Source organism: Leishmania infantum, chromosome 31 (genome assembly GCF_000002875.2).
Source record: "Leishmania infantum JPCM5 genome chromosome 31".
NCBI classification, from domain to species: domain Eukaryota; phylum Euglenozoa; class Kinetoplastea; order Trypanosomatida; family Trypanosomatidae; genus Leishmania; species Leishmania infantum.
Genome location: NC_009415.2, coordinates 674610 through 692764, shown reverse-complemented (window position 1 = coordinate 692764; position 18155 = coordinate 674610). Strand labels below are relative to the sequence as shown.

The 18155-nt window shown below is 60.8% G+C and overlaps 3 protein-coding genes across 3 annotated transcripts; all 3 read left to right on the top strand.

Moving 5' to 3' along the window:
• Positions 1 to 815: 815 nt before the first annotated feature.
• Positions 816 to 5426, top strand: LINJ_31_1520 (conserved hypothetical protein; the record flags this gene model as incomplete). The annotated part of the gene is made up of 1 exon (XM_001467409.1): positions 816 to 5426. One exon carries the CDS (start codon positions 816 to 818, stop codon positions 5424 to 5426), a length of 4611 nt encoding a protein of 1536 aa, XP_001467446.1.
• A 1006-nt stretch (positions 5427 to 6432) lies between these two features.
• Positions 6433 to 11322, top strand: LINJ_31_1510 (hypothetical protein, unknown function; the record flags this gene model as incomplete). Its single annotated transcript, XM_001467408.1, has 1 exon — positions 6433 to 11322. One exon carries the CDS (start codon positions 6433 to 6435, stop codon positions 11320 to 11322), a length of 4890 nt encoding a protein of 1629 aa, XP_001467445.1.
• A 2997-nt stretch (positions 11323 to 14319) lies between these two features.
• Positions 14320 to 17439, top strand: LINJ_31_1500 (hypothetical protein, unknown function; the record flags this gene model as incomplete). The annotated part of the gene is made up of 1 exon (XM_001467407.1): positions 14320 to 17439. One exon carries the CDS (start codon positions 14320 to 14322, stop codon positions 17437 to 17439), a length of 3120 nt encoding a protein of 1039 aa, XP_001467444.1.
• Between the last annotated feature and the right edge of the window lie 716 nt (positions 17440 to 18155).

The window sequence follows — 18155 nt, the reverse complement described above, 5'->3', positions numbered from 1 at the left end:
TTCCTTTTTCGACGCCTCTGTGATGCGCCTCTGTCTTTTCCACTACCGCCGCGCACGGGCGCCTCGTTCTTTGCATATGTTCCGCGACTCTGTGCGTGTCTGCGGAACGAAAAATGAGTCGTCTTTATGTGTGCTCCTCTTAGTGTTCGTGTGCGAGTGTGTGGCGACGCTCTCGTCTATCTTGCTTCTCCGTGCCTTTGCCGCTCACCTTTCCACCTCGGGGTCGACCCTCGCTTTTCCCGGTGTTGTTGCTTCGGCGCCGTCCTCCGTCATTCATTGCACGCCTTCCTTCACCACACGCTCTCTCGCCTCTCTCTTCGCTTCGCTTCGGCGTTTTCTTCAGCAGCGAGTGCCCGAGTGAGCGGAGATGAGCGCGGCCCATCAACGAAGGCGGGCGAAAAGAAATTCAAAGAAGAACAGCAGCGCTATTTGCGCTGCGTGACGCACCACCTCTCCTCCCCTCTGGAACGGAGTTGAGGGAGCGGGAAGGGATGTCATCCTCTTCTCTTCCATCGCCGTGCTACTTGCCACTTCTCAGACGTAGTAGAGGAGAAGAGCGATAGGAACGGGGTGCAGCGGTGAGGCAGCTCGCCTGCATCGGCCTGCTTCACCGCTGGCTGGACGCTGCTGTTTTGGATGTCCTTTTGTTTCTCGTTTTGTGTGGCGCGCAGCGATACCCCCCTCCCTGGCGCCGATGTCAGTCCTTGCCGAAGGTGAAGGAGCGCGCCAACGAAGCCACTATTGCAACCCTTTCCACCCCCTCTGGCCCATCTCCATACCTTTGCTGTTTTTTTTTTTGTTCCCCCCTCCCGAACATGCTGCTCGATGCGTTGGTCATGCGCATGCATGCGCGTGTGCGTGTATGCATACTGCACATTGCATCTCCCTCGCTCACGTGCGCCGCAACTCGCACCGCGCACGCTCTTTCCTTGCTTGGAGGCACGCGTGTGCGCGTCTGCCGCTGCGAGCGTCTGTGTGTGCGCGCTGCCACACCGCCTCTCTTCCTACCTCGCATTCTGCCGTGTACTGCGTTGCAGCTTTTCAATAACGCCATGTCTGCGCATGGTCCGAGCGTCGATGCTCCGCTTCCCATGGTGGCCGATATTGTGGAGCGTCATGTAGATTTCATCTCCAACACAGCGGCAGCTTCGTCTCCGGCGCTCGTTGGGCCCCTGCTGCGCCCCATTCAAGCAATCACAGGTCAGGCCTTCCCTGTGGTGAGGACGCGACACTCGTACGGCCGGCAGCGTGCAATCGCGGGCGAGGCAACCACTCATCTATCAGCGCTGCAGTCCTCTCCAGCATCGCTGCCTTCTGCTTCCGCCGCCGCACGTGTGACAGGCTTCAGCGCACATGTGCAGCCCCGAGATGCCATCACGGCGTCGGCAGACCCGTACGCGGCCGGTGGGGAGTTCTCGAGCATTCCTGGCACCCGTACGCGGATGCATGGAGGAGAGACAGAGCTTGCGCTTGCCGCCGGTGGCTCTGCTCAGCAGCGCTTGCCGGCACACCAGTGGTCTCTCTTGGAGTTTGAGCAGCTCCAATCTGGTTACTACGTGAGGCCTGTGGACGTCTCCTACTCAAAGACCGGTGACACTGGGAAGGAGGAGGCGGCCACCACTTGCCCCACCTCACTCGGGCCATCGCACTCGTCTTGTGTACGCGGCGAGGCGTTCTTCTCGTTGCTGTTTCAGTGCCTTCGCAGCACAGTGCGCAAGCATCAGCAGCTAGCGCTCGAGGTTCTACTGGCACATCTGCACGGTTTGGAAATGAGGACCACGGCGTCAAAGTCGGCAAGAAGGACGGAGGCGGTGGCGTTGCGAGACCGCTGCCTGCACGGCCCCAACTGCGCCCCGTTTGTCTTTTTCCTTCTTGAGATTCTCGTCTCGGCGGGGCACCCGGCGATGATTGAGCTGGCCGCGACTTGCTTGCTGCTGCTGTTCCGCGGGATGACTCGCGGCGAGCCGGCCGGCTCAACAGGCAGCACAGAAGCCCCTGCATCTGTAGAGGACGCGCTCGGGGGCTGCAGCACTGTTTTGCATTTCGCGGAGGCCGTCGCTGAGCTTGGCAGCCCGGCAGGGGGCGCTCCGGAGGAGGACACGGAGGAGGGTCGCAGCGATGGCAGAAGCGTCGACGTCGAAGGCAGCGGCGCTGAGAAACCGGCAGATGACCCTGATCTCCCGTTTAGCGAGGTATCGGAGCTGCTGCGCGGGCCAGATGCCCGGCTGGGACTGGAGCAATTAGGCTTTACGAACAAGGTGCTAGGGGCAATGCACCCGCTGCTGCGGAATTCCTCACCGGCTTCGATGGTGCCGAGGGGCGACGGAGAGGAAACGGGTCGTGAGGGCGTCGAGAGCGAGGCACACCGAGGATGCGTCGAACCGACCGCAACATCGTCGACTTCTCCCTTCTCTTCTCTCGCCTCGATTCATGCGGAGGTGCTCTTTCTGGAGCTGCTGCTCTGCGGAGGCGTCGGGGTGGGCCTGCGTGCGGCGTGTCGGCGCGTCACCGAGGACCCTGCCTTCCTGACCTGGGCTGAGACACAGCTGTCGGCGGTGGTGATGGGCCACCGCCGACTCGAGGACATTGCGGAGCTGCTGTGCGTGCTGCAGCACCTCTCGCACGTTCCAAGTGCACTGAACAGCTTTCTTTGCGGCTCTTCTGTGGTGAACCCTAACTTAACCGGCACCCTTGACTGCGGAAGCGTGGCTGCTGCGGCGGCGCATCAACATGCACAGCACCGATTCTATGAGACGTGGCTTCTTTTCTTTACTCTTGTCTGCTCCACAAGAGCGGCTGAGGTATACACGGTGCGCCACGCATCCGCCATTCTGTGGTCGATGCTCATCCTTCGCGCATGTGCGCGTCTGGGGTACAGGAGAAGTGGCACCAGCAACAATGGCGAGACGGGCGAGGACGACGCAGGGCACTCGAAGCTCGTGGCCAGGCACAGCGGTTACGGCATGGTGCAGGATGTCAGCGACACGCTGCTAGCTGAGGGGATGCATGTCGGCGGCGGCGTTGTGATGGAGATGTGGTTCCTCCAGTACGCGAGTGAAGACGGCACTGCAAGCGCTGCTGGCGACGCAATTGGCAGTTTGGACCACTACTTCCTCGACGCTGCGCGGACGGCCCTGCATCTGTGTCGGTCTCCGGGGAGCAGTCGGCCACGTGTGACCCCGACCGATGCCTCCAGCGGTGACAGCCACGACGCTGTGTCCTTGGAGGCGACTGTGGCACAACGCGTGTTGGCAGAGATTCGATGGACCGCCAGCGCACACTTCCTCTCCACTTACATTGCGCGAACGCGCCACCGCTCGCCGGCGGTGTGCCATACGCTGTGCAGCACTGAGGGCGAGACGCACGAGGCGGTGCAGCTCCTCTTGCGTTCAGTGGTGATGGACGCCGGTCGACTGACCAGGGCCTTTGCGCGCTTCACGTCTCCGCTGCTGTCTACGCCGTGTTCGGGCAGTGCCGATGTGCTCCGCAAGGCCGATGCCGACGGAGAGCACCCCCACACCACCCGTGGCGACCCCGCAGCCATCCCTGTCGGCGCCCCAACGCACCACCTAAAGACCATCTCCGCACAGGTCAGTGCTGTGTCTGCTATCCGCGCAGTGGAGCGTTGCTGGTGGAGGGAGCCGTCAGGAAACACCGAGTCCAATGATCGCGCCGTGGAGGCGGACTCCGCCGCTCGCGATCGGGCGCTGCTGTTTCTCTGCTTGGAGGCTGCATCGCTCTACGCCAACACCCGCCTTGCCGCTGCTCTGGCGGAAGTGTACCCCACCATCGCCGTCGACACGGTTCTCGGCTACGCGGGACTACTCGCACACGCGTTCGAGGAGGCGTTCCTCCGTATGCGCGACGGCACCGCTGTGCGACTCCAGGTCGATGAGCTGTGCACCATGGCAGAGGCTGTTCAGCTGTTGCAGCATCTCGGCAACAGCGGCTCTAGCGTTGAGGCGGCCGTACCGCGCTCGACCTTGCCTACCGCAGGCGCGCTCCACAGCAACTCGCCGGCCGCACGCGATGCTCGTGAGGCGCGTATCGCCGCTTTCTTCCTTGTCCACAGCATTGCTCTGTCGAAGCGCTGTCTCGACGCGGTGCCCTTATCGCTGCCGCTTCTCCTGCTGCGTCCTCAAGTGGAAGCAAAGACGAGGCCGGAGAGGGCGGATGCTGCCGCCCTGGTACCCGCCGCTACGAGCACCGCTGAGCTCGTAGCTCTCATGAACTCTCTGCAGTCGGGGATCGAGCTCACGCCCGTCTCTGCCATGCCGGCCACCGGCGACGACGCCACCGACACGTCTGGCTCGCTATCCTCAGCGGCGGCGGTGTCTGTTAGCGGCGCGCCTCGCTGCTGGGTTCTCTATCCGCTCTTCGACGCCTCTTTTACAGCCAAAGACGTGTGGGCCAGCTGGCTGCGCCGTCTTTTGGGCCTGCACCAACGCGTGAAGGACGTGCTTGGCTGGGATGGAGTGCTTAGTCACGTGCTGCTGTGGACTCTGGCGCATCGTCGAGAGTTGTGGGGCACCACTGGTGGTACCACCTGCGATGGTGCAGAGGCCAGTGTGCGTGCATCAGCCCTCTCCCCCTCTTCGGCAGCCGCGCTGTGCGAACTGATGGTGGATTTGTGCGCCATTCTGCATGCGCTGTCAGCTCGTTCCTGCGACCTGCGCTGCTCTGCCGACTCCCGCACGGCAGTCTCCGCAGCTGCTGCGTCACGCACGCTGGAGGTCTCGCTGGCGGCGTACAGCGACGTACCCGCTGAGGAGGGCATGCCGCTGCTCCTCCACGCGCTTTTGGCGTACGTGGCGGCGCACTCTTCTGCCCGCGCGGCGTTGGCAGCACTGCAGGTGCTGCTCTGCAGCCCGGTTCTGCCACCCTCCTCCACAATCGCTGCAGGCGTCGAGGCGCGTGGCGAGCCTGGCGACGAGCAGCAGTCTTCCTGCTCTCCAGCGCAGTCAAGGCCTCGCTCACACGGCACATCTGCCACCGCGCAGGTGTGCGCCTGGCTGCAGTCCTGGTCAGCAGCGCAGGGGCGGCGGATGCAATCTGCCCGGAGCATGTGCTGGAGTTTGGACGATGTCGTCGCACTTGTGCAGCTCGTGGGGCCCCACTTTCGCAACGATGACTTCAGCGGCCGCAGCTGCGCATACGAAGGGGGTGCGACTGATGGACATGGGACCGTGGACGCTGCTGCAGCAGAGGTGATGCTGACTCCCACGGATGCTGATGCGAGGCTCGCTGTGAGGGATCCCATGTGGTGTGCGCGCTGCCTTACTGAGGGCCTCCTGCAGTACTACGTGCAGCAGCGCATCGCCACCAGCGGAAGCCTCTCTACGATGGAGAAGATGGTGCTTCGATCGACGCTGCGGGATCTGGACTGGTACCCTACCATGCTTTGGCCACAGGTGGAGGGCGGCTAACGACCAAAAGACGCACAGAGACGGCGCGTGCCTCTACGTGTGTGGGGGTGCTTGCTTTCCACGCAGCGCTTCTGGTGTCCGGCGTGCGCACACGCGGAAAGAGTGATATTCGCAGTTAAACTGAAAAAAGTTAAGCAAGCAAACGGTGAGGCACTGCCGCTAACCTCACGCGTAATGACTTCGCAAACAAAAAACGAAAGGAAAACACACACACACACACACACACACAGAGCACGCATCTCGCAGTCCGTGGTGCTTCTCTCTGGTCTGGTTGGAGAACTCTCTTAGCGTCTCTTTCTCAATCACGCGTTTCCCTTTTCTCCCCGTCTCCTTTCATCTCCGCGTGCGTTTGTGCATACTGCTGCTGCTGCTCTGGCTGGCGCTGCACAACCCCCTCCCCCTGGTGACACGACGCAGTAGAAGGAAAGCATCACGGCGAGGCACAGCAGGACGGGGCACCGAAGCGCTCCTGTGGGCTTTTTTCTCTCTCGCTCTCTTTAACGCATCGCTACGCGTGCACGAGAATACGAAAACAAGCAAGCAAGCGGGCGGGACGGCGCTGAACAGCGAACGGTTTATAGAGTGTGGCTGGCGCGCTGACTGTATTTCGCTACAGCAACTGGTGCCGCTTCTTTTGGCTGCACATAAAATCCACACGATTTCGAAGAAATCGGCGATGACATCGTGATCGGCTGCGGCTGATTCTTCGTGTGTCTGTGTGTGTGTCTTCCGATTGCTACCTACATCCACCCCACCTCTTTCCCGTATTCATGCTAGCATGTCTCTGCAGAGGCGCTCTCTACTGGCCCTCTCTCTTTATGCGTGTGTGTTCTTTAACTCCCCATATACACGTATCACCACGCCTTTCTTGCGTCGTTGTGCCCCCCCCCCCCCCCCCACCAGCACTGTAGCCGGAGCAGCAGCAGAAGCGGCAACGCTAGTGTGCCACGTGTGGATCTGCACTGCCAACGGCATTGCAGGCGCGTATTTTGTGGCATCAGTAGCAATGCAGCAACGACCGCAGCAGTACCAAGAAGAACAGCACGTGCAACTCTCACTGAACTCACTGGGTGCACTCACCTCATACTGGCCGTCACGAGCACCGCTGGGGTTTGCCGCGGCTCATCCACGCTGCCGCATCGCAGCGGAGGCGCGCCTTCTTGGAACGTACATCCACGATGATGCTGAGAGCGAGTACGAGGCCGCGTGGACCGACTGGGCACGCCAGGTGCCGTTTGGGGACTGGTGGGTGTCCGACTTGGCGGAGCGCATGATGCCATCGACGCGGCGGTTTGCCAGCGAAGTGCCGTTCACGGACGCTGCGGCGGATATCGTGGACGATGCTCGTTGGTATTCCGATCACGCACCGAACACTCTCGCCGTCGCTGCGAACGCTACGTCAAGAGGAGGAGAGCGCCGTTGCGCTGCTCGGCCTCATCCACCGGGCACTGCCAGCGCATCGCCGTCGCGGTATATGCTGCCGCAGCGCCGTGCTCGCACTTACTTCGAGCACAAACAGCAGCGCGGGGTGACCGCTGCCGCTGCCATCGCCACAGGGGCCGTGCACTCTGGCCTCGACAGCGAAGATTCTCTGCGCGACGTTTCCTCTCTGCCTGAATACCCCTACGCAGGCACCAACGTCCGCTGTGCGGCCATGAGGGCTGGCTACCTGGGCGGCGTCCTGGTGGGCCACCTCGTCTCCTTCTTGGTTCGATCCACCGCGGCCGATGCCGGGCAGTATATCTCCAACCCCTCTTCGACTGTGTCCTTATTGAGTACTGGCCTTGCGGCGCAGGAGCATGCGCAGCTGCAGTGGCGGCGCGTGCTCCACTGGGAGGTAGGGGTGGAGCGGGAGGAGGAGCGGCGGCGCAAGCACGCGGCCGCCCCGGTTTGCAGCAACGCGTGCGAGGACGCGGCGCCAAGCTCTCAGAAAGGCGATTATCCTGGAGGCAGTTGGATGTACTCGCACTGGTGGCTAAGCCGTCCTCTGGTCTTGGGTCGAGCTTGCGTGCCCTCTTCCCCACCGCCATGCTCTCGTTTTGCCCACGAAGACATCCGTAACCACGTCGAAGACGATGGTATTCACCAAGTTTCGTATGATCCGACGTGTGCGGCGGCAGCAGCTCCACCGTCGACGTCCCTCTACGCATATGGTGACCATCCCGCTTCCCTTCCCTTGCGCATGACGGAGGGGTGCAATGCTTGTGCCTCATACTCGACTCGAGGGCGGAAGACAGCAGTGACCACTGCTCAGCTCCAAGGAGAAATTACTAGTCGAATGGATATGCTAGTGCCGTCTCCCGCTCGGTGTGGGCAGCAGCCCCGCCGGTGCTGTTCCTCGTTCTTGTCAGCCGTGCATCTTTACGAGTGCCAAGCACCACCGGCGCTGCCGTCGCCGTCGTTATCCGCGACATCTGACAACCCGGCGCATTGGTGGAGTGCGTTTTTGCGCTGTCCATGTTGCGCCCATCTACGAATACTGGACGTCAACTTCGAGGGTGCTCGGGCAAGAAAACTGGAGGGCTGGGCAATGGTGGCTGCGCCTGTGGGCTCAGCGGGGCAAGCGGCCGGGAGGGTTTCGCCTCCGTCCGCGTCGCCGCGGCTGAAACCGCTCGATTTGCAAGCCAGCAACGATGGCAGTGCACCATCGGACGCACCCTCACGACGGTTTCTGTTGGAGAGACGCCAACTGCAGCGGCAGACCATAACCAGTGGGACAGACTGTGCTTCCTCTGCACGTCCTCACCTCCGGGCGCCGGTTTTGCGATACGTCACAGAGGTGCACCTCACTTCGTCCGCGACGCTGCAAGACGTCGGGTTCCTCGGTGAGCTGCCCGTGCTCCGTCTCGCGGATGTCAGCTTCAACACGAGTCTCACCGACGCCGGCGTGCACGGCCTGTGCTGGAGCACGTCGCTGCGTGTGATTGATGTGAGTTACTGCCCTCAAGTAGATGCAGCCGCTGCAGAGCTGGTTCGCTGCCTTGTGGAGTTGGAAGAGCTCTACCTCTCTGGAACGGGACTAACGGATGCCACCCTGCGGACCGTGGCGGCTCATCTACGCTCTAGCGGTGGCACCCCGCATGACGCATTGCTTGTCACCGAAACTGGCGCGCCGGCATCAGGACAAACACCTCATTCGCCGAGGCCCGGCGGCGTGCGGCGGCTGCGTGTCCTGCACGCGTGTGCGTGTCGTCGGGTGCGCAATCCATACAATGCCCTCGCCCCCATTGCTGTGATGCAGCGGAATGAAAGGAGGCAGTGGCGCGGCGGTGGCGTGGCTCACGGACAGAGCTGTTGGGCAGGGCTGCAGGAACTGCGTCTCGCTGCCGTGGACATGGGTGAGCTTCACCACGAGTCAGATCGAAGCCGAAGCGGCAGCAGCGACGCCAGCGGAACACAGAGCGAAGATATAGGCAGTGAGGTCGGCGCTGCCACTGAGCGCGTGGCAGATGCAGCGGATGAAGGCGCAGGACTACTGTCGAGTCTACTCGAAAGAGGGCAGAGGGCGGCACTACCTCAAACTCCTGGCAGGTCGCTACCCGTTGTGTCGTCATCTTCCCTTCCATCGAGAGGCACCGCAGCACCAGTCGAGAAGGCGGGTGCGGCAGCAAAGGTGACGGCTACGACTGACGTGCCTCGCGCACTAACCACGCCACCGTCTCTCCTCTGGCAGCGTCTTACGACGCTTGTCTTCACAGACACCAAGTTCAGATGCGCTCTCGGAGACGTTGGCCGGCTGCCTTTTCTGCAGTGCCTTTCGCTGTTGCGTTGCTCAGTTGAGGAGGGTGCGCGGCTCGGTGCTGGTGAAGGGGCTTATCGACCTTGGCTCAGCGGGCTTGAGCAGAGCGCACTCCTCCACACGGTGCACCTTGACGGATGCAGCGCGAGCGCCATTCGAGATGCCGGTAGTCTGCAGATTCTTGCTCGACTGCCGTCTCTGCAGAACGTCTCTCTCTCCCACACGGATATCCGAGACGCCGACCTCGACGTGTTCGTGGCGGCTTTGTGCGAGAGCGGTGCCACGGCACCACAGCACCAGTTTCACCGCCTTTGCCTCCGCTCCTGCGGTCGCATCACGAACGTTGGCGCCGTGGCCCTCTTGTCCTCCGTGCGTTTCCTCGACCTTAGCGACACGGCGGTGCGGCAGGAGGTACTGGATGCGCTGGGGAACTCATCTGCGGCGCAACACCCCGGTGGCTTGCATGCCCTGCAGGCGCTGAACTGCTCCGCTTGCTCTCTTATTCTTGACCTGAGCCCTGTGGCTCACCTGCGACACCTGCGCTGGCTTAACGTGAGCCACACGCCCCTGTCCACAGCCGCGGTGGCGGCGCTGCGCTTCTGCGCCGCACTGACACACCTGACGCTGAAGAACTGTGCTGGAGTACATCACGTGCGTGATGTCATGGCGATCGCCACGCTGGAGGTGCTCAATGTTCAAGGGTCTGGACTGTACGACGGTGACGACGAGGACGAGGAAGAAGGCGAGGAGGCCATCCCAGGGGCAGAGCGAGCTACGGAGCACAGTTGGCGCCGCAGCTTCATGCCTGGAACACCACCATACAACTTCAGTAATCCTCTCGCGCACCGTGATGACAGTCATGCGCTGGAGGAGGGCATCAGGAGCCGTTCCGCCGTCGCTGACGTCTTCCCGGGCGACGATGAAGCGCTTTTCACCTCTTCTCTGCACACGCTGCTGCTGTCTCACACGCGCGTGCGACGCATCCGTCGTCTCGGCCTGCTGCCGTCGCTGATGTGCCTTGACCTGAACAACACAGCCGTAACGGACGCCGAGCTTGTGAAGTTCGTGTGCACTGGCGTGATGGCGGCCGACAAGAGAGCGTCAGATGCAAGGTCGCCACATGCACGAAATCCACCTGTGGTAGTTCACTCCCTTCGCGCGCGGCGTCTCGACGAGTGCGCTGGCCGAGGGTGTCGCGGGCCACCTCTGCGACTTCTCTCGCTACAGTTCTGCCGTCGCATCTTCTCTGTCGGCGTGCTGGGGCTGTGCCCGCACCTGACAAAACTTGACGTGTCCTCGAGCAACGTCACCAGCCAAGGGCTTATTGGCTTGCACCGCAGCACGAGCCTCGTGCAGATGCGTCTGCTTTCCTGCAAAGGTGTGCATGATATGCGCGCGCTGCATGCCATTCCGAGCTTGGCGGAGGTGGACGGCAGCGGATGCAATGTGCATAGTGGCCGCATCACAGGCGCCGGCGTGCGTGGTGGCAGTGGAACCCATGTTGCTGCCGGTGCCGTTGCTGATGGAGGGAGGAGAGGAGCTGAGGCCAAGGAGAGCGGAGGGCGCCTGTCGCCGCTACCCCTGTTTGCCCACGGTGGAAACGTAACACATATGGCGGCTCCTCTTTTGCGCTCGGACCTGCTCCAGGAGAGCGGCTCAGCTGCCGAAGACATCGCTGCAGTGCGGCGTGCGACAGAGGGGACTTCGTTTCTCACGATCGCGCTTTTACAGGCCAGCACGTCCCTTTCTTCTCCTCTTGGGCTTACACGTGGTTGCCAGAAGCTCGTGCTGGATGGCTGTGTGAACATCTGTAGCTTTTTAGAGCTCAGCATGCTCTCCTCCTTGCTGGAGCTTTCCCTCTGCAACTGCCACGGCATTACAGCTGCGAGTGTCGCCGAGCTGATCTCACTGTCGCAGTGGTGCTCAAGGGCATCTGGCACAGACTCAGCTCAATCCGTCGTGGTATCGTCTGTGCTGCCACTGTCTGCACCGTTTCCTTCGTTGCGCACTCTGCGCCTCTCGTCGTGTCGGAATCTCACCGGGTCCTTGGCGGGGCTGGAGCTGCTGCCGCAACTGCGCTGCGTGCATGCCGACCGATGCGGGATTACGAGTGTGTATGATGTCATACCGGCCCTTCAGAGTCGCGTCGTGCTTTAGTGGCGCCGGATACGACTTGAGCGAAAGGAGAGAGAGAGAGAGCATGTGGCTCTGTGCTAAACGTCTACCCACAAGCACGCAAGCATACATTCTTCTCCGTCTTTGCCCCTCCGTGGTGTGGCGCTGATCAGCATTCACCACCTCTGTAGCTCCCTCTATCCCCTCTTCTTGTGTCTCGCGAAGGTGCACCACTCCCGTCTCCCTCTTCCGATGTTGTCAGGCTGGGGCTCCTGCTCTCCAGCACCGCGAGTGACGTTGCCGGAGTTTCCCCTTCGCTGCCTCTTTCGCGGATTGCACTTCTATGCTTGTGCCTCTTAACGATTGCTCTTCTGGGCAAGGTGGTGTGCGCGTGGCTGCGTATGTGCCTGCGTGAAGGAGTGCATGTGAGCCACAGCGCTTGCTGACATCGCACTCTCTGTTGGCTGCTCGTCTGCTTCTCCACCCCTTACCCAACTAGCACCGCCTACATCCTCTCCCTCCACTGCCCTCATTTGTTTTCCATCCCCCCCCCCCAAGCGGAGAGGAGGGGCTAATGTTGTTGCATAGATGCACCTCACTCTGCGCACAGATGCGGATATCACCAGAAACGTGCCCGCTCGTCCTGTGTACAATCTTTCGAGGCTGAGGAGTGTGCATAGGCGTCTGCCGACGCCAAGCTAACGAAAAGTAAACCTCAAAGCGGCCCCGGCGGCGTTTCTACTCGGGGCTCATTTTTGCGCTGCTCTGTTTTCCTGTGTGTGTGTGTGTGGAGGGAGGGAGGGGGCTGAGACTGCGACGGCCACGTTGTCGGCCTCCCTCCATTTTGTCATGCTGTCTTCCCCACCCGCGTGCGCGCTGAGGGTGACAGCCAGAAGCCGTTCCTCCTTCTTTTTCTTGCTGACCTCTCTCAGGGTTTGTGGTGGGGTCCGCTCACCGGGCGCCTCTCGCCGTGCGCGCTACTCTTACCCCGAGGTGCCGATGCTGTGCCGCTTTTTCTCTTTCTCTCACCGCTTGCATGCTCTCTAGGTGCCCCGCGCGCTGATTCCTACATATCATTCGATGCGGACACTGCCTGTGTCGTGCGCGCTCTCCAACCCCTCCCCCCATACGTATCTTTGACCATGCGCGTGCGTGCTGCTCACGTGTGCATGAAGCTGCACGCACACGCACACGCACGCCTCTCCCTATACGTTTTCCACCTCATCTCCATCAAGTGATGCACCCAAATGAATGCTTGCATCGCCCGCCTCGTTTCCTATTCTCCCGTTGAACTGTGTCCGTCGTCGTCGCATCGCCTTTGCCTCCGCTCGCTCTTCTCGCTTCGCCTGTCAGCTTCTCATTGTGCTCAGGCCTTTCACACACACGCACACACGAAATCGTTTCTTCTTCAGTCATTCCCTTCAAAACGTTGTGCGTGTGTGCGTTCTCGTGCGCATGTGTGTGTGTGTGTGTCTCCACCTGCTCTTGGCTAGCCTTGTCCGACCGCGACTCAGGAGCGACAGTAACAATAACAACGCCAGAATACACGAGCATCGGCCACCTCTGTCCACTCCCTCCTCCTCTTTATTCCCTCGACATGCGCACTCGGACGCGATCCCTTTGTTTTTGATTCTATGTAGTTTATGCATGCATGCTTCGGCTCAGGTCGTTCGTCAAGTGCATCTCTCCCTTTCTATAGGTGTCCGTATTTCTCCTGTCTCTCTCTCTCCCTCTGTGCGCGCTGGGAGTTGTGGCAGTGTTGGCCCCCACACATCGAGAGTGAGCCCAGTACGTGCTATCGCTCCGTCCTACGCCCAACGTAGCGGGCCGCGAGACAGGCGCAGGGCACGTCCAAGCAACACCGGAGGCGTTACACAGCAGCAGCATTGAAGATCGAACGTCAAGGAGACGCTGGCGCACTTGGCAGGCACTATCCCGTAACCCCCATCCGCACCACCATATTCGCAGATGCGCCACAACAACAGAAAAGAGACGCAGTACCGCCGTTTTTTTTTTGTTCTTAGCGCTCTTTCCTGGATGTTGCGAGAGTGGAATTCCCGTAAGACCTCGCTGCAGTGAGAACCAAACCTCCTAAATACAATGCGCGCACATGTATGCGTGCCGGTCATGTGGGGCGACTTCAATTCGACGCAGCCAGATGTTCACGCTCTTTCTCTCCCGAACGCAAAACATCTTCTCCCCTCCTTCACGTGGGAGGTGTGAGAGAAGGAACAGATGAACGCCACTTCAACTGCTTCGCTATTCGGTACCTCGCTCTCGGTGATGAGAGGTGCAGGCTGACATATGGGCATGCAGGCGCACACGTACGCATGCGCACTACCGCCGAGCGGGCCGCTACTAGTGTATTTGACGCTGTCTCTCTGTGGGTTCAGTGCACTGCGCGCTTCCTCACTGCTCGCCTTTCCACGCCTCTTTTTTTATCTTCTGCCTCTCTGCTCCCACACCGGCGCACTTTTTATGTGCTCTCTGTGCGTGCGTGTGTGTGTGTGTGCCTGTGTGCACGAATCGCTCCCCAAGCCGCGCAGCAGCAACGCGCATTTCGCTTGTCGTTTCTTCATCTTTCCGCCGAAAAAGAAAAATATCTCCCCAAGAGAAAGACGGCATATGGACTTGGTGCGGGTATTATCGCTTCGACGACCGTGTCTCCGTGAGACCCAAACCCCCTCCCTCCCCCTCTGAATTCGTTCCCCGCCATCCATACGACTCCTATCCAAACTCATTTCTTTTCGATCTTCACAGACGCGTAACGTAACTCTCTCTTTTCCTTTTTGTTTTCCCATAGCTGTGCACCGAAAGGCACATCTGCACAGCGACGCGCAGCGCTCTGCTCGCCGGCTTAGGGATCGCGCCAGTCGGAGGCCTCTTCCGAGTGCCCCCCTGCCGCGCTCGTTGCGTTGGGGGGGGGGATATTGGTTTTCCTCTGCAGCTCTTTGCCGTCTTGTCATTTCCTTTGTGGACGAGCATTGCCCCCTCCCCCCCACTCCCCCTCCCCGGAAGACCCGCCCTCTTCGTCGCGGAATGTTAGGCGGGCCAACTCGCCGTCTTCATGTGCTGTGGGGTCAGACCCTCGCCAGCTATGTACCGCCACACAGCCCCTCCGGCCTTGTGCGTGGCCATCTGCTCCGCCGCTACCCCGTCTCCGGCGTTGTCACCGCTTCATCGCCGGCGCGAAGGAGCGACGCAGAGGTCGAGGCACACGTGACGGCTGCGCAGTGGCTGCCCGCACGTACCCCTGCCGAGGTGGTGCTCAACGCCAATGAGTTTTCGACGTTTCATGCCGTTCCTACGGCGAGTCCGGAGGACGTGCGGTTGTGCACGCGTTACCTCCTAGCCACTTCCAACACCTCCGCAGCTTCCGTTGGGATGGAAAACCCAAAGTTGCAGGAAAGGAACCTGCCCACCGTCACATTCATGAGCGATTTGCGGGACACCGCGAACAGCTCCTATGAGGCACCCTCTGGCAGAGTAGACACCGCCTCTCTCCCCTTCCCCTCCATCATCACCAATCTGAATGCTCTTCGCCACGTTCTCGGCGAGCATCGGTGCCTTCTCGCTGGGTCTGAGGCTCTGCAGACGGGTGTTCCCATCTCGTGCATCTTGGCGGAGCACGAGGAGGCGCAGATGTATCTGACATGGAGCCTTGGCTCGCACCAATCGGGCTCATGGGCTCAAGGGATGCTGCCCAAGCCATCTAATCTCGCGTTTGATGATGATCACGATGGCAGCGCTGGTGTTGCAGCTGGATCGAGGGAGGCGGCGGCGCCGTTGACTGTCGGATGCGTGTTCGCGATGGAGGAGGCATCGGGAGGTGCTGAAAGTACCGCCACGCCCCATCAACACCTCGACCCGAGGGAGAGGGCGAGACGGGAGCGCCTGGCACGACTGCGCCGGCGCTTTCAAAGCGAGGTGGCACACCTTCACGGCCATGGGCAGCGGGGCGCTTTTGTGGAGGCCTTTCGGGGACCGATGCCCATCAGCGCGGAAGGCGCACAAGGCAAGACGTGCCTGCCTATGGCGGAGCCCCGCGTTCCTTTGCTGACGGTGGCGACGTCAGCAGGTAGCGGCCTCGCCGCTGCCATAAAGGCGGCAGCTGTAGCATGGGCGTGTTGCGCTTGTGAGGTCGGGGGCAGTAGCGCCAGCTCGTTGCGTTGCTGCGTGTATGCGATGGACATCTTGTGGCGCCCGGCACCCGCGACGGCACTTGTCGCTACATGGTGGGCCGCACTTCTGCATCAGCACCAATCCTCAAGCAGCACTGACAACTCTGCTGAAAACACGCATTCATCGCCTTCCGATGCGGCGGCTCAACACAGCTTGGAAAGGCACCCGCCCACTTTCACAGGCCCGGCTAGTGAGCGGAGCGAGGGGCACCATAACGCTTCAGTGAGGCAGGTCGAAGAAAGTAGTGCTGTCATTGCGTCCTCGCTTTCGCCATGCACGCACAATTTCCATGTCCTGATCACCGGTGGCGACACGGCCGATCATTTTCTCCTGCCTTTGATGGCTGGTGTGGATGACAGCATTATTAGGACACACACTAAGAATGCCCATCCGAGCGAGCGCATCGACGTCACTGCACAGAACGGCGATCGTAGCGGCGGTAACTTAGCAAGACAACGTGGTGGCGATGCGGCTTGTGCGTCTTCTTCAGCACCGTCGGTACATCGCCGAAGGACTGAAACGCTTGCCATGGTGCTGTGCTATGGCTGTCCCGCGGCTCAAGTAGCACATCTGCACGCGATTCGCCATTCGTATCTCGTCCAGCAAGACATGCCCGATACCTCGGCAACTGTCGAGTCTCGAGGTGCGCTCATCGGACAGGGTGATGCGAACGTGACCTCTGATGGAGAAAGTACCGCAGCGACCTCTGGCCAGAGCGACAGTTTGCCGTCGATGAGGCAGGTCGATTGTGCCACCACTGGGGTTGTGGAGCTGTGCACCGAGACTCCGGCGGTTTCCATGGTTACAGTATTGCCTCACGTGGCGAGCGCTGCTACATCCTCTTCAGTGGGGGCTTCAAGTCCGTTATCGCTCTCATATCATCTACGTGGCTCAGGCCCTTCCTTGTCGCCCCCCTCTGGGGCACAGCCGGTGCTGTCGAATTCCACAGCAGCAGCACAACCGATGACTCTCAAAGAGGTGGCAGCGTGTGTCTTCGAATCCAGCTTACTGGAGCGGCCGCTCCGTCACGCAGACCTTCGCCCCCGTCGCCGGGGGGCGTGTGCTGGCGCTTCGCGGGAGTCACCACGCGAGCCGCACGCGGTGGTTGCGCCAGCAGCGCTGCAGGGGGGCGCGTCTTTGCAGCAGGGGTGGTGCTCTCTCTGCTTTGCACCGCAAACGTATGCCCCAGCGCTCTTGAGCACACTGGCGGAGAGCCACTTTGGACAGCCGCTACGCTCCGGTCACAGCTTCGACGCGTTGTGCCGAAGAGGGCCGGCTCCGTCGCCGACGCATGTGCATACGGCACAAGAGGTGCTGCGATGCGCCACCAGAGGTGGGTGTGGGCACAGACAAAGCCCAGAAGGCGGACATCACATACGCAAACACGCGGACGCGGGCTCGTCTCCTTCACGGGCACCCGCATCCACAGCGTTCACGCTGCCGCGAACGTGTGCGAACGAAGGGACTCTGAAGTGCGGTGTGCTGCGTGAAGTGCAATGGAAGCACGTGTGTGGCGGCTTCCCACTTCCTCTGACCGCCGTAAGGGGCCGCAGCTCCCCGTACTTTGTTCCATGCCTGCTGTTTACCGACCTGGCCGAGGTGGCGTCGACGATCTTCACGAAGGGGCATGAAGGGCGACTGCACCACGCAGGTATCGACACAATGGAACCCAGTTGGCCTGCTGCATTGGCCTACCCGGATGGGCATGATGGTTTGCCACGAGAGGCACTCGGCGCAGGACTTGGCGCCTCGCCGCAAGCGACTCTACAATACTCTGCGAGTGAAAAGTCCAGGCAGACACAGGCACAGGTGGCATGCGCCGTAGCGGCAGTGGAGGACAGCGTCTTCGAGCTGGGACGCACGCATGATACGGAGATGCTGGGCTACCGCGGCGTGGTCGCTGGCAACTATCTATTTATATGCTGCTACCCGGATGCCTGGCAAGACGCGGTGAAAGATGCGTTGATGCGGAGGTAGTGCTGCGTTTTTTTTTCTTTGCATCTGCTTTCCTGAACGCGTGAGGATGAGGTAAGCTGAGCGCTAGTGGACGTTGCTGTTGCCTCGTCACGCCTTAAGCGCTCGGATCGCAGCGACTGTGCTACAAACCCTTCTCTTGTTGTTTTGATGCTCCGGCGAGTCCTCTGCTCTGTTACTTGGCCAGCTACGGTGGTGCATCATGTTCGCGCTGGCCATTTGCTATTGCGCGTATGCGGCCTACCCGGCACCCGCTCTATCTCTCTTAGCAACAACGGAAGCAAAGAGAAGTGCCTAAGGTTGTAGAAACGCAACGGAAGGAAAAGAGGGGGTGGGGAGAAGAAAGCGACACCTCTCTACTCAGTGAGCACCCCGTTGCCTCTTTCTCGCCCCCCTCCTCCCTCTATGCCATTGAAGTAGGAGAGTGTTGTCGTTCTCACTGCCCTTGCTCTTATCCCATCACCGCCCCGACTACCGCCACCACCGGTTATCAGCGCGCTCTCGTCCTAAGCCCTTCCTAACCTTCCTCCCACTTCCGCGGTCCGCCACCCCTCATTCTGCCTTCCTCTCACGCGTTAGGCTCGAACCCCCAACGAAAAAAAAAGAACCAATAGTGAGGGATGCCCATCTCCTTTTTTCAGCCCCACTCTGCTGTTCGCGCGCCTTTATTCGCTTAGTCGATTTTATTGCTGCTCTTGTCCATCACGCTCTCCCACATC